This window comes from Hemitrygon akajei, chromosome 1 (genome assembly GCF_048418815.1).
Source record: "Hemitrygon akajei chromosome 1, sHemAka1.3, whole genome shotgun sequence".
Taxonomy (NCBI): Eukaryota; Metazoa; Chordata; class Chondrichthyes; order Myliobatiformes; family Dasyatidae; genus Hemitrygon; species Hemitrygon akajei.
This window is the reverse complement of record NC_133124.1, coordinates 25,892,882-25,909,337: the sequence shown is the minus strand read 5'-3', so window position 1 is coordinate 25,909,337 and position 16,456 is coordinate 25,892,882. Positions and strand designations below refer to the sequence as shown.

The 16,456-nt window shown below is 40.7% G+C and overlaps 1 protein-coding gene across 3 annotated transcripts in view; it reads right to left on the bottom strand.

The window, feature by feature from the left end:
- Window positions 1–355: 355 nt before the first annotated feature.
- The window catches only part of znf704 (zinc finger protein 704), a 192,014-nt gene continuing 175,913 nt past the window's right edge, over window positions 356–16,456 (bottom strand). For 2 of the 3 annotated variants that reach the window (XM_073039817.1, XM_073039834.1), the window contains 2 exons: window positions 7,046–7,143; window positions 356–2,756 (listed from right to left, as the gene is read on the bottom strand). In XM_073039817.1, the coding sequence (XP_072895918.1) occupies window positions 2,645–2,756; window positions 7,046–7,143 (210 nt within the window). In that variant the 3' untranslated portion in view covers window positions 356–2,644. Of the gene's footprint in view, window positions 2,757–5,254; window positions 5,349–7,045; window positions 7,144–16,456 lie in introns of those variants that run through there. The other variant, XM_073039826.1, reaches the window with a different exon arrangement.

Genomic DNA, 16,456 nt, shown 5'->3' with positions numbered 1-16,456 from the left:
ATTCAGGATTGACTGATTCCATCATATGTTACGAACATTGCCAAAATTCACAATCACTATGTATGGTTCCTCAGTCCTCAAATCCATATTTTGTAATGCACAACTTTTATATACAGTAATTTTCACAAAATAAATTTCCTGAACAAATTGTGCTTTATAATTAGTCCAAATCTTGGCAGAAACATAGTGCTTAAAGGGCAAGAACTGCGAATAATGATGTGTGCTCCAAAGCCAGGAGAGTCTTACTTGTGTTCCTGTGGTGAACTACATATACCTGTCTGGACTGCTCCTGTGGCTCCTCCCACAGACCCCTGCTGACTGCTCCTGTGGCCCCTCTCACAGACCCCCCCCCCCCCGCTGACTGCTCCTGTGGCTCCTCCCACAGACCCCGGTATAAAGGCGATTGGAGGCACAGCCCCTTCCTCAGTCTCCAGGATGTTGTGTGGTGGTCACTTGCTGCTTGTGCTTTCTTCCAGCCAATAAAAGCCTACCTTAACTCACGTCTCCGAGAGTTATTGATGGTGCATCAGTTCCAACTGAGTGAAGTTTTTGACACTAGAAAGTGCATTTTGACTACTGCTTTGAAATAAATGGGCATCACTATTGCACCGTTTTTTGATTAAAAATGTTCTTATTATCTAAACCATGCTTGTTTGATTTAGATATTCTTGTTACTAGTCAGAATTATTTTCCCTGTTCTATTTTACAAGCTGAAATAACAACAGTTGGAGATTATTCCTGCCTTAGGAACAACCTATCTCAGAATTCCTGATGACTTCAGTAAACTGTCATTTCACAAGAATAAAATGAAAAGCTATTGAAGTTGGCTGAGGGTTTCCTTGTAACTGGTTTGTAAATAAGTTTTCCAATGCACTTAATGGAGTAACAGTAACAGAGCAGAAATGCCTCAAGGAAAACTGAACCCCGAAACACTCCACCACAACCTAGATATCCGAGATGGTTTCAAATGAATAATCTCCGCAAATCATCAATAAGGCAAGCTTGTTCCCTGGACTTTCCAGAATTACAGACTATACATTTTAAATAGTTTTACAAGCTGATAATGATAATGACTTCTAATTTTGTCAGGAATTGCTGGAACCTCATGCAGTGTCTTGCAATGGCAACTTTATTTGGGTGGACCTAATGAAAAATGGATATACTGATTGGTAATCATTTCATGTTCCCACAAGGAAAATGGTTTCAGTTGTTCTGTAAGCACTTAAATGGCTTAAACAGATTAAGTTAGTGGTAAGCATCATATACTTACAGTTTTATTAGCCAAGAGAAACAATCAGCAATTTATGGGTAATTTTCAGCCTCACGGCCCTCCTGGAAATCTAATGGTGTGGTTAACCACTTGTTAAAGAATCTACTCAATTTTCACTCCATTAATTTCAGGCATGATCTTCAATAGGTTAAGCTGTTCACTCTTTCAACCCACCTCCTTGGTGCTGCTGACAGTGAACACACACATCAAGATTCTGCCCTATGTTAAGTGCGTTGCCTGCCACATTAAAAATGTGTTGTGCAAGTTTGCTAAGTCAGAAGAGGACTGGAGCCAACATGACAAAATTTAAACAAACCCTGGCACCCTCCAGTGGTAATGATAAACAAAACTGGCATCAATTCAATTGCACATTCCTTGTTCAATAATCCAGTTCAATGCACATCCCTAACAAGTCCACTAGTTTGTCAATCAGAACTTTGTAACATTTGTTACATATTTTTTTGCAAATATAAAAAACAAAGGTTCCTAGCCGATGTTCCACAAGGCCTTCTTAATGTTGCAGCAGAACCAGTTTTGCTTTCATAAAAGTTTATCGCACCAGTAGGAAGAAATAATTTCGTCCTCCATTCCACGGGACCCTGATCGTGCACGTCCCTTAACTTCCCAGAAAATAAGACATACTGTACATTGCAATATCTTCAAATAGGATGCAGTACTCCACGTGTTCACCTACGTCTATCTAGCTTTTGTGAAGAAAATATAAGAAACACCAGCAGAAGGTAATTAGATTTTGTTTTTACCAGAGTAGTGAAATATCAAACTTGGTATCACGTAGAGTGATTAGAGCAACTTTAAGAGGGAAGGTAGATAAGTGCATGAGGGTAAAGTACAGAGGAATGTTAATAGAATAAGATCAAGTACTGTAAGTTGTGAGAAGGTTTGTGCTATAAAATCTTAAAGGAATTGCATGTAATACTGCTTAGAAGAACAGTGAAGTCATGACAGAAATATAAACCATGTGAGTGTTTCACTTTGTCAACAAAGTGTTCAAAGCCGTCAGGCTTCCTGAGAAGCCTCCATGACCAAACGAAAATCTGCAGCACAATATACTTCAATATCTGGTCAGTCATACTTCAAGCCAATAAAAAAGCATTTGCTACCGAACCGCCTCATCACTCCTCTTGCTCACAGCAAGATTCCCGGCTGAAGCATCTTCCGTCACAAAGATGTGAGTAAGCTTTATTCTGCTCAGTTCCACATAGGCTTCTCTTAAGTGCATCTTGTTTGATATGAGTGTTGCTGCTACAGTTATAAATTTATTTTTAAAAAAACTTTTAGTGCTTCAAAAAAAAAACATTCTTAGTAGCTGCCCAAACAAAAAAATTCTTCTCAAAGGCCTTTCACAACTCGCCTCTAATCAATAAACCTCTGGCATGCTTTCTTCCAACGACAGGCAGTGCACCACATGTCTCGGTTTTCCATCCCATATACTTTCCGGCATTTCTTTCCTTCTCCACGGATTTTTCTGGGAGTGAGAGAAAAAAAATTTACCTTGGTGCTTTTAGAACTTGCTCTCCTTTCAGTATGGCACTTATAATGAAAAACATGAGAACCATTGCCACTATAACTAATGACCATCTAATCAAGATGCGCTTTCTCAAATCACTCAGTGTAGAAAACCACATTAGGCTGCTTCATCCGTGGATTATTAATTACTAAGGTAAAAAATTCCGTTGTTTCTCATTAATAGATTCACCTCATATTTTATTTGCTTGACTTAGCTGAATAATTAATTTCCAGTTGAAGTTAATTACATTTGCTTATACGGTATTAATCACTGCACTTCAACAAATTGCAAAGGATTATTTTGGTGCAGTAAACTACCAAAAATAGGCTGGAAAATGGAAGGACAATTGCTTATGATCTTTAAATGATCTGGCTTCTGAAGTTGTTACAGCTGGGGGTGGTAATGGAGACAAGCTCCCACTGCCTATTAAATGCTCCCAATGGTGTGCGCCGCAAATAGCCTCTGACAACCAAGTCCAACTGGCCTTCACATGTGGCTTAGTTACTAAGCCCGGTGGAACTGTTTCTACTGACAGGAGAAGGGTCGAAGGTAGGTTACTGGCACCTTAACATCAGTTGCTTCGGGCAGATGGGGCTTGTCAGCCGTGGGAGGCAGCTCAACTAGGAGAAGGAAAACTCTGATCTCAAACCTCCGCCGTTTTGCGGCTGTACCCACTCATAGGGAAGGCTTCAAGAGTAAACCCTGAGGAAAGATCCAGAGCCGTACTCCTAAGGCAGTCTTGCACTGAGTGCAACCATGGCTAGCAACTCCTGCAACGCTGCTGGTGTCAAACTGTTTCAGTCTCTGCCATTCCTTTGGGCTCATCAGCTGTGTGGAGATGTTACACGTGCACCATCTTGCTCTCCATATCATAGTGCCCCAGCTTGTGTATCGAGACAGTTAGAATGCTACATCTATGGTTGACGTTGACCAATGGAGGCCTCAGATTTGTAACATTCTATCAACTGTAGGCTACTCAACATCTTATTTTAACATCACTTGCTAGGAAATTCAGAAATGTGCACAAAGCCAAAGGTATACTGTGTTACTGGGAAGGCCTTGTAGTTGGAAAAGCTGTCCTCCACCACTGACCAATGTACAAGGGAATCAGAGAATTGACTTAGCCAGGATGGGGATAGTAAGGTACGAGGTCAAGGCTGGGGATTGTTAGGGAGGTCAGCGTGAGTTGCAAGGTGCCTGTGATTAATAGTGGGCTGAAATGCAAGGAAGGTGTTGCGTGGGTGGATTGCTGGGCGGGGAATGGCTTTGGTCAAGTTACTGGAATCGGAATGGGAGAGTTTGGGAAGGAACAGGAAAAGTACATTCTTCAAAGGAGATCAACTGAGGTTGCTTTACAGAACTGAATTCTGTGGGCTCGAACATACTCAGCAAGGTACCCTTGAAGTGACGATGAAACAGGCATGGTATAAGCAGAAAAGACTGCTTCTGCATGAGGGGATGGCAGACAAAGCAATATAAGCTTAGGTATAACAATGCCTCACTGCATTTCTCTCTTCCCTGTAGAATTGCAGGTTTGATGTACAAAGGAATGGGGAGAAAAAAAACTGCAGAATGCAGTGAGTCTCAGCATTTCTTTTAAATCCCATTTTTCATTAAAACTGAATCACATAACTCACAAAGCTACCAAGCCACATAATCAAATTTTAGGTGCACCTTTTAATAATAAATGTCCAGAATTATACAGTATTGTGCAAAAGCCTTGAGCACATGTAAAAAAAATTCTGTACAGCGAAGATGCCTTCAAAAATAATGAAAAGTTTCTAAATGTCAGAAAAGAAACATAAGGAGCTGTAAACAGTATAAATCTACATCAAATCAGTATCAGATGTGACCATGCTTTTCCTTTAAAAATGCATCAATTCTTTAAGGTTGACTGTTGTGCAGTTTTATAAGAAAATTGGCTGTTATTGTTCCAAGCATTTTGGTGAATTTGACACAGTTCTTCTGCAGATTTTTACTGTCTCTCCGGGTAGTCCCAGACAGCCTTGATGTAGTTGAGATCAGAACTCCTTGTTCATCTTTTCACTGAAGACAGTTCTTTGTGACCTTGGCCGTGAGCTTGAGGTTATTGTCCTGCTGCAGGATGAAGATGGGACTGGTGAGACTCCTCCCCGATGGTACCGTGCGATGGATGTGAATCTGCTTGTACCTCTCAGCATTAAGGATTCCATTAATTCTGACCAGATCACCAACTCCATTTGCAGAATTGCAGCTCCAAACCTGCAGGGAACCTCTCCCATGCTTCACTGTGGGTTGAAGTTATTTATCCATGTAGCAGTCTCCAGCTCCTCTACAAACTGCCTCCTGTTTAAGCCAAAAATTTCTAATTTTGACTCATCAGTCAAAATGCTTCTTTGTGCTTCTTCAGAAGAGCTTGGACCACACATCTTGAAACTCCTGTCGGCCGCGAAATCTCTGCTTGGGAGAGACTTTGCTGATGCAGGATGGCCACCTCGTGTCTTGTTCTCATGTCCACTCTTGCCATGGTGTAAGAATCAGAATCAGAATCAGACTTTAATCGCCAAGTACCTATGCACATACAAGGAATTTACTTCCGGCAGATGTTGTCTCTCTGCTCATAACAATAATAATGATAAATATAAATGAAAATATAGATTATACATACAGGTAGTGCAATCCAAGTAATAGTTAGCCGACAGTTAACCGGCAGTTAACTGTTCAGCAAAGTGACCGCAGTAGGGAAAAAACTTCTCCAGTGCCTATTAGTCTTAGTCTGGAGGGATCTGAAGCGCCTACCAGACGGAAGCAGATCAAACAGTCCGTGCGCAGGATGGGAGGAGTCCTTTATGATGTTCCCCGCCCTCTTCTTCAACCTGGAAGAGTACAGGTCCACAGTAGAGGGCAGGGAGGCTCCAATAATGCGCTCGGCTTAAAATTGATGATTTTAAGGTTAAACGGTCACGTCTGCCACACCCTCACCTTTCAGGTTGGTTGTGCTTGGCCTAGTTTGAATCCTTCGAAACCCATTGCTGTTTCAATTAAATCAGTTTAGTTCATTCAACTCACTATATCATTGATCATTAGCACCAGTTGTTATATTTGTTTAATCATGCACTGAGCAATATACCTACAAAGTAATTAAGTTTTTTTTATTTGAAAAGTGGTCTGTCACTTAAAAAGTTACTTACTTTTATGAAATACAAAAATTTCTCTTTAACATTTAATTTTTTGGGTATCAAAAATATGCTCTTTTCTACTGACACTAATGCAAAAGATAAAATATAAATATCAAAACTAAGTCTATATAAAAAATCTAGGGTGCCCAAAACTTTTGCACAGTACGGTATACCAATAAAAATATTTCTCAATTCAAACAAGAAATGACACATTATTAAAAACATGTAATACCCTGAACAAAAGGTCACATTTTATTCTGTCTCTAGCACCTTTGTTTTATGAGTAAGTATTTTGGGTCAACTACTATAATTGTAGTGTTCTCGTGCAGGGTGTAGAAACTCTGAACTAACACCAAGTTAAACCGAAGTCAATGAGGACAGGATCATAGTAAGATTAACCGTTTACTGTTCACTGTTCCACATTAACATATGGTGAAAACTGTTGATAAAACAATACAAAATATATAAAGTATTTGTTTCCTTCTTGGCATCATATTTACATCATAAATACTTGTAAAAGTAAAACTACAACAAACTATATTAAAGTCTCATTAAAGTACAACATACAGTCAGAATCTACCTACGCCATCAACAGCTTTAAATACATTTCAACACAAACTTTCCAGCAACGCTTTCAATAGCACAAGAAAATAAACTGTATCAACCGTCATTTCTTTTAACAGAATCAGCGTTAACATTTTTACTTCAGCATATCAACTGTCATATGTCTTACGGTGTTGCTTCTATGATGTTTCTTAGTGCATAGGAATGGAACTTTTCTCACGTTGATCCTGCACACACAAACCCCCACCTTCCTGTTTCTCCAAACCGGTATTTACCCACAAGACGCGGCGGATCCGGGTGTGACATCATCAGATGCCGCGATACATCACAGACAATGAATTTACCTTTCAACAACTACAATGTAGTTATCAACCTTTAACTAGAAAATAGTTACAAACGAATTACTGAAGTGAAAATGTAATAAAGCTAAACAAATGCTTTAAGGGCAACACAATAATGAAAGAAATGTGTTTTGAAGGCTTTGACGATGTATTGCCGATTGACAGTGAGCGATGTATACTATACCTTGCTCCAAGTACAGGTCTTGGTGGAGAGGAAAGTGAAGAGATGGGCTGCTGTCGCTGTTCTCCAGCATTCACAGAATGACTATGGGTTGGCGAAACCTAGCAACACAAAGACAAATTTCCATCAGTCCCACTGACTTTCGACTCCTGTGGCAAGTGAGCACTTATTTAGCAATCCCGCTTTATGTTAGATAGAAAGCCTGTAAAATGAAGCACGCATTACATGCTGATGACTTATTTTTAAAAAGGGTGTTCAAGATAAAAATTCTTTTAGAGATGTAGTGACGTTTCCTGCCATATGTTCATCAAAAGACTATATATCCTCCAAGAAAATATAAATAAATAAACCTTCTTTCTGGGTCACAAAACACTGCAGCACAGAACCCAGGTTCTTTGGCCCATCTAGTCCGTGCTGAACCATTAATCTGTCTCATCCCATTGACCTGCACCCGGATAATAGCCCTCCATGCCCCTCCTGTCCACGTACCCGTCAAAATCTCTCTTAAGTGTTAAAATCGACACCACAGTGACCACCTCCGGATGCAGCTTGTTCCATACTCTCACCACCCTCTCTCTGAGTGAAGAGGTTCCGCTTCACCTTCCCCTTAAATATTCCACCTTTCACTCTAACCCCATGACCTCTAGCTCTCGTCTCACCCAACCTCAGTGGAAAAAGCCTGCTTGTATTTACCCTATCTATACCCCTCATAATTTTGTAATCCTCTATTAAATCTCTCCTCAGTCTTTTACATTCTAGGGAATAAAGTCCTAAAGTATTCAACCTTTCTCTATAACTCAGGTCCTGGCAACATCCTTGTAAATTTTCTCTGGGCTCTTTCAGTCTTATTTACACCTTTCCTGTAGATACTTCACAGGTGTACGTCCTTTGAAGGAACCCATTATTGGAGAGTTTTGAAAATAATTCAGTACCAATATGTATTTTGATAGCCAGAGCCCATCAATTTCAACGGCTATAAATTCTAACTGTATAAAAAGCACACTTTGCATGTTAAGTCAGAGTTTCAAATTGTATAGTCCAGAATTTACTAACAAGAGTCACCGAAAAGCCGCACGGTATCAAACTTGGAGAGTGGTTCAATTCTCAGCTTCATCTCATAGTCCAAGTCCCACTTCAAATGTATGAGAAGAGAAATTAGACAGACACCCAGTGATGTTTGAAAAAATGCTGTATGGTCAAGAGACGGTGTATGGGCTAAGTGTTAAATTGGAGATTAACATTAAAATATTAAACTAAATTCATTCTCAGCAGTACATTACTAATCTCAAGGCATCATTATCCTGTGTCCTGGCCAATATTTACCCCTGAGGAAATATCACTAAAAAGCTCTGATGGAAGGTCATTGATCTGAAGAACACCAGCTCTGTTTCTCCCCGTATGGACGCTGATCCACTGTTGAGGCTTTCCAGCACTTCTTCTATCTTTTAGATTTTCAACATGTGCAGAATATCACTTTTGCACTCACAGTAACTTAGCTGGTACCTTTCCCACTGCTGCTTTTGACAGCTTGCTGTGCACAATGTGGTCGCCTCGCTTCCAGGATAAAATAATGATTGCACATCAGAAAGGGACTTTATTTGCATGCTAGGAGGTTTAAAGGTTTTAATAGGTGCAAAGTAATACCATCTTTACTTCTGTTGTTTTAAAAAAAAATCTTTTGGGGTAATATTTAACCACTGTTTGAGAAGTAAGCTAACCAAGTGGACCACAAAGCCAGTGAGTCCTGAGGCTCCTGTACCTTCTTTCTGATGGTAACCGCAAGAAGAGAGCATGTCCTCAGTGGTGGGGGACCCTGATGATGGATACTGCTTTCCTGTGACAGCATTTCCTGTAAAAGTGTTCAATGGTGGGGAGGGCTTTACCCGTGATAGACTGAGCCATATTCACTACGTTTTGTAGGATTTCCACACCAGGCTGTGATGCAGCCAGTCAATAAACTCTCCACCCCACATCTTAAATGACTTGATTTCTCCTCGCGTTTAAATGACCTGAACACCTAATCACAGGGATCTGGCAATAAAAAACCCCGATGTTCTGTTTGATAATAGAAAAGCCTTTGAAATCAAACTGAAAGTATTTAAACGTGACGCTGAAAATGGCACTTCTCAATATTTCCAAGATTTAAAAAAAATCAAATAACAGATATTAAAATTCTTGAAAAGTCATTCAGAGCCCTCCAATGCAACTTATAAGTATCACTGGTTCAGCTGCTGAATGATTTTCTTTAAGATTCATAAGTTCAGGTCATTTGAAGAAACTGATAAATCCATGGAGTATGCAAATAGTATAACATTAGTCATGGGAGTGGATTGATTTGGGTAATTTTGAAGTGCAATGAACTGATTTACAGAGCAGCTCAGTTTGGAGGCAAAGAGTTGTTGACTCAAGGGCCGATCTAGAAAATACTAAAAGAGACTGGTTAGTGACTGGATTGCTAATATCAAATCTGGAACTCTGGAATCCCATACCTGAAACATTCAAATGACTGAAAGATATATCAGTGGCAATATTAACACTTCTTCCATAAATAAGACCATAAATATATAAAAAATATATGAAAATATATTTCCATCGTCATATGTGGGTCATAAACACAAGATTCTGCAGATGCTGGAAATCCAGAGCAACACACACAAAACGCTGAAGGAACTCAGCAGGTCAGGCAGCATTGATGAAGAGGAATAAATCGTCTACATTTTGAGTTGTGACCCTCCATCAGGACTGGAAAGGAAGGGGAAAGAAGCATTTTGTGTGTGATATCATTGTTTTCAGTGATAAATTTGGTCATCCAATCACTGGAGTAGACCTCCTGTAGAAACTAGAACTATACACGGCTCTCAAAACAACCAAATACTAGACAGCTAAAAAAATATTCGTCATCGTTAGTGCAGCAACAGAAGTCTTACTGAGAGTAAAGTGTGTTCATTTTCCTTTCCTTGATCTTTTCTGAATAGGCACCAAAGCTTATATTTACACATTCACACTTCTTACATGTATGATGCACAATATCAATGCTATTTAGAAATGATGTTACTTTTCAATTGTCTTTTTAAAAGATTAATATCAATAAATTTTGAACAGGTTTTCTAAAGTATTTCATTTATTTCAGTCTGTCTCTGTTAATAGTAAAAGAATGAATGCCCCTAAAAAAGCAACAGGTCACAGCCTTTTTCTTTAAGAGTCCATAATAATAATAATAATAATTATTATTATTATTATTATGAAGAGTCCTGATGAAGGGTCTCGGCCCGAAACGTCCGCTGATTACTCTTTTCCATGGATGCTGTCTGGCTTGCCGAGTTCCTCCAGCATTTTGCGCGGGTTGCCATGATTATTATTACTAATTCTGTAAGATCATAAGATATAGGAGCAGAATTAGGCCATTTCGACCATCGAGTCCACTCCGCCATTTGATCACAGCTGATCCATTTTCCCTCTCAGTCCCTATCTGCTGCCTACTCCCCATATCCCTTCATGCCCTACCTAATCAAGAATTGATCAACCTCTGCCTGAAATATACCCAGTCTTAGCTTCCACAGCCTCCTGTGGCAAAGAATTCCATAGATTCATCACTCTGTGGCTAAAGAAATACCGCCCCTTCTATTCTGAGGCTGTGTCCTCTGGCCCTACACACCCCACTATAGGAAACATCCTCTCCACATCCACTCTAATGAGGCATTAAAAATGCTGGAGGAACTCAGCAGGCCAGGCAGCATCTACAGAAATAATTACAGTTGACGTTTTGGGCTGAGACTCTTCAACAGGATGCCTCGGCCCGGGAAGTCAACTGTACTTTTCTCCATAGATGCTGCCTGGCCTGCTGAGTTCCTCCAGCATCTTGTGTGTGTTGCTAGGATTTCCAGCATCTGTAGATTTTCTCTTGTTTGGCCTTCAACATTCAATAGGTTTCAATGAGATTCCCCCCCACCCCACCTTCTGCATTCCAGTGAGTAGAGACCCAGTACCATCAAACACTCTTCACATGACAAGCCTTTCAAGCCCAGGCAACACACACAAAACGTTGGAGGAACTCAGTGGGCCAGGCAGCATGCTTGCTGAGTCTTTCTTACCCTGACTTCTCCTCTTACTTTCCAGTCCTGATGAAGGGTTTCGGCCAGAAATATCTACTGTTTACTCTTTTCCATAGAGAACTCTCAAAATAAAACGTTCACCATCCCTGTCCTATAACATTACTGGAACAGGTCAACAGGAGCATCCCTTAAGCCTGATATTGAAACAGTGAGCTGTGGCTTTATGGAACGTTTACATTTGGATGGACAAGAGGTCAGTGCTTCTCCACACTTACATTAAGTGAGAAAGTGCGCTCAGTGTGTGACTTTAGAACCCACAGGGAAGAGACTGAAAACCAATCAGAATGTTGCATTATGTGATGCAGTGCGACCTCTCTACAAATCAGACAGTGGATAAATGGCTACTGGGTGGATTCACCTCAGACCTTTGGCGCACAAAGGTTTGAGCGTAAAGTCCGTCTTTTTGCATATTTCAGTGAAGGTGTGATGACGGGCTGGGACTCGCCCTCTGGGTGCACTAACACAAGTGTTTGTGTATTGCATTCAAGTCCTGAGGTTTGGCCGCCCTGGGTTCTGGAGTGTAGTCCCCACAGGCTGAACAGCTTCTACCCAGTTCTGAAAATCACCTCCACTCTCACAAGTGGTTTGTCAGAACAAGAACCTGGAAAACATGAACTACTTCCCATCAATTAGAGAGTCACCTCTTGCCACAAGCAGACCTCAGTGCAGACTTTTTGATTAAGCAAAGTCAAATTTGATCTTGCCTTGTACAAAACTCAAGCTTCATCACGTAGCAGTGATCTCTACCCTCTTTATATCTTCTGAGATCTAGACTATTGACAGCAGCTGACTCAAGACACTGGAAAATGCCAAGAGCAGCAGCTCCACAAAGCTTTCCAAATTCACGGCTTGGCTAAGTGAATTAACGTCAGTGTCCTCTCTCAAACCAACATCGACAATATTGAAGATGACAGGGTCAAAAGAAAGTTTATCATCTAAGTATGTATATGTTACATCCTTCTACCACTTCTACTGGAATGAGCTTCCAGTAGAAGTGGTAGAGGCAGGTTCGGTATTGTCATTTAAAGTAAAATTGGATAGATATATGGACAGGAAAGGAATGGAAAGTTATGGGCTGAGTGCGGGCCAGTGGGACTAGGTGAGTGTAAGCGTCGGCACGGACTAGAAGGGCCGAGATGGCCTGTTTCTGTGCTGTAATTGTTATATGGTTACCAGATACTACCTTGAGATTCATTTTCTTGGAGGAAAGATAAATAAATACAATAGAACTTATGAAAAACTATAAATAACAAATACTGACAAACAACCAATGTGCAAAAGAAGACAAATTGTGCAAATAATTGACAAAAATAATACTGAGAACACAAGTTGCAGAGTCCTTGAAAGTGAGTGAAGTTATCCAGAATAATGCAGGCAAAGTGCTGGAGGATTTCAGCAGATCGGGCCACATCTATGGAAAGGAATAAACAGTCAACTTTTCAGAGCAAGACCCTTCATCAAGACTTGAAAAGGAGGAAGAAGCCAGAATAAGATGGTGGGGGTGGTGAAGGAGTACAAGCTAGAAGGTGAAAGGTGAGGCCACGTGAGGGGAAAGATAGGTAGGTGGGGGCTGGGGTTGAAGTGGGCCTCACCTTGGCAGTAGAGGAGGCCTTGGACCAACATGTCAGAATGGGAATAAGGATTGGACTTAAAATGGCTGGTTGCCGGGAGATCCTGCCTGTTGCAGGCGGAGCAAAGTTGCTGGGAAAAGTGGTCCCCCAATCTACGTTGGGGTCTCAGAGACCTAGAGGAGGCTGCATCAGTAGCACCGGATACAGTAGACAAACCTGGCAGATTCACAGGTGAAGTACTGCCTCACCTGGAAGGACTTTTAGGGGCCTTTTAAGGGAGGAAGTGAATGGGCAGGTGTAGCAGTTCTTCCACTTACAGGGATAAGTGCAGGGAGGGACAAATGGACAAGGGAATCACAGAGGGAGTGATCTCTGCGGAAAGCAGGGTGGCTGGCGGGGTAGGGGTGGGAAAGATGTGCTTGGTGGTAGGATCCTGCTGGAGTTGGCGGAAGTTGCAGAGAAAGAGAAAGGTGGACAGAGGAAGAGATTCAAAGGTGTAGTCAAAGATTCCATGAAGAAATGCAACACCCCTTCTAACTCCTGAGAATCGTGCACAGGTGAGCACTCGGAGTGGAAATGGAGGATGGTATGAGGAACCTCCATATCGGGAGCACACCAAAGTGTTGTGAAAGCACAGTAAGGAGCAGATCACCACACAAACTGTCCACTTGCTGCCCTGTCTATGAACAGTCTTTGAGGCTCACCACGAACGTCAGAACCTACAAAGCTTGAATGGCAGAAGGGCACCCTTGAAACTGAAAAGACTACTGGCAAAAAGTTTTATTTATTTTTAGAGATACTGTGCGGTAACAGGCTCTTAGAGTGCAACGAGCCCGTGACGCCGATTTACACCCACATGTGCAACCAATTAGCCCACTAATGTGAAAGAAGAGAAAATCTGCAGATGCTGGAAATCCAAGCAACACACACAAAATGCTGGAGAAACTCAGCAGGCCAGGCAGCATCTACGGGAAAGAGTCCAGTCGATGTTTCGGACAGCTAATCTGTATGTCTTCGGAATGTGGGAAGAAAACCGGAACACCTGGAGGCAACCCGTGCAGTCATGGGGAGAACGTACAAACTCCTTACAGCGGGAATTGAGACTGGCAATGAAATAGCGTAATGTGAACCTCCTACATTACCCTGCAGACCCTGAATGCTGTTCATTGATAGTAAGGCTTTTGTGCCTCCTCTCTCACAAATTAAAAAGAACATTATTTAAAGAACGAGTATTGGCCAACTAAGGATAAAACGAAGTGATTTTAATCTCTATAAATGTTCCTTTGTGCAATAAAGATTCATTCAACTTATTATGGTTAAAAGAAGAAAAACATGCTTTTAGAGTACAATGACAGCCTCCATGCAATAATGAAGCCATGCTCATTAGTTCTCAGTATCAGGAGGGTACATAATGAGCTTTTGATTTAGTTCAATTTTGCCAGGGGGAAGGATCTTCAATGGAACAGTGCAGTACAGCCTTGCAACAAAGACATTAATTGTACATAACATAATTCTCAGAGCTGACAAACCCTCTCATCAGTATGCCCTAATGGGCAAAATATGATAATTCACTAAGAGACATTGAGCACAATTACTATAAATCACAATGCTCGTAACACTAACCATGCTTTCTACAGAGGAATGAGTGAGCATCTGTACTGTATCAAGTCCCCGTCAGTGCCCAGTAAAAGGACTGACTATGCTTGCACTGTGCATCATATTATGTTCCATAAAAATAATTGAAATCCACAATAACTCTCCTCAAATTGTCACAAGTACTGAATGCACTCATTTTCAGTACATTCAGAATGATTATTATAGGACATTGTAAACTGCTTGTTTAGATCAATGACACTGTGAGAACAGACATTAACTATTCCTGGAAGGGTTATGTCCATAATTATAGTAAATCATTTCCATCAGCACTGTCATTTTCCAGACAGCGTTGATACTGATGGTCGTCTGTATTCTTCACGAGCATTGGGATAAAGATCAATGGCGATTACTGTACCCAGTGTGGTCACTGTTTGTCAGGAGATGGTCAGAAACAGCAGAAAGCACTCTGCACAGTTCCTGTCGTTCCCTCATCCTCCCAATGCAGATCGCACAAGGGTTCAACCACACCTGCAGATGACAGAAAAAAGGGCTTCAAACACGCTGTTTGAAGCTATAATTTATTAGACTGAGGGTAGGCTGATCAAGCTGGGTTTTTTCCCTTTGCAGCAAGGAGGATGAGGGGTGACTTGATAGGGTTCTACAAGATGATAAGAGGCAGAGGTTGAGTGGATAGCCAGAGATTTTTTGTCAGGGTGGAGACAGGCTATACAAGGGGGCATAATTTTAAGGTATTGGGTGGAAAGATGTTAGGGGTAATTTTTTTTTACACGAAGAGTGGAGAGTGCTTGGTCTTCCTGGGGTGGAAAGATGTCAGGGGTAATTTTTTTTTTACACAGAGAGTGGAGAGTGCTTGGTCTTCCTGGGGTAGCAGTAGAGGCAGATACAGTAGAGGCATTTAAGAAACACTTGGATAGGCAGACGGATGATAGAAAAATGGAGGGAAGAGTTAAAAGGTCAGCACAATATTGTAGGCCGAAGGGCCTGTAAAATGTTCAAAGAATGCAATGCTGCACCTCCAATATCTAACGTAATGTTTGATTTCTATAGTGGCACATCTACATTCCAGTAATAAACTACTTTCTCGTTGTTTTTAAGGTCTATTACAGTCTGTACTCCCTTTGATTATCACCAATCAGTCCGGGCAATAAGTATCCACAAATAGTAAGCAAAGGCTAGAGGGAAAAAGAATGGGAGGATTTTTGTTTTACATTGCTTGATTAGAGTTTCATTCAATGCCCAAGTATCAACTAGAAAAGTTCACATCAAGACAGCCGGTGAATTTAAATGGAAATTTGCACTGAAGCTTTCAGACTGACACTCGGCTTGCTGGGATCTCATTCTCAGTGTCTCCAACGAACAGTTTTTTAAACACTGGCAGTACTTTCACAAGAAGCACACTAAGATTTCTTACACAGTTCTAACCATATAGTGTATTCAAAATATAAAATTTGGTTTCTGTCATTGTATGAAGAGCAGCATACACAAGGGAAGCACTAGTCCATTTCTTCTTGCAACCTGCATCTCAGCCTCGAGCTGGGATCTCCAACATTTTTTATACCATGGACCAAGCAAGGGGTCTGTGGACCTCAGGTTGGGAATCCCTGGTCTACAGTTTCTTATTGGTATAAACTTTGAACACATTATTGTCACAGTTTAATACTGGAACATGAACATTTTTCTCATATCAATCTTAAATTGCAAAACCAACTTACCCTGAGTCTATAACCCTGAATACAAGTGTCTCCAGAGTGGCTTAATTGCCTGGCATCATCAATCTTGTTAAAGTTTTCTAACATTTTGATATATTTTAATAACTGAACCAGTACGTCACTGAAGACCTTTCCTTTATAAATAACAGCAGCATTATAATTAAGCAATCTACTACTGGAAATCAGAAGAATGACCTTATATTTAAAGAAAACAAATTTGTGAATAACCAAAGTTCCAAAAATTGCTATGTGATTAATGATATAACTTTTTTAGTGCAGATGTTGATTAAAACACCAAGAAAACAGTACAACTTAATGCATTACAACTAAATTAAAATTAAGATGGAATCCTAGTTTAACGCCTCAAATAAAATACCAATGCAGCTCAACGTGGCAATATTTTAA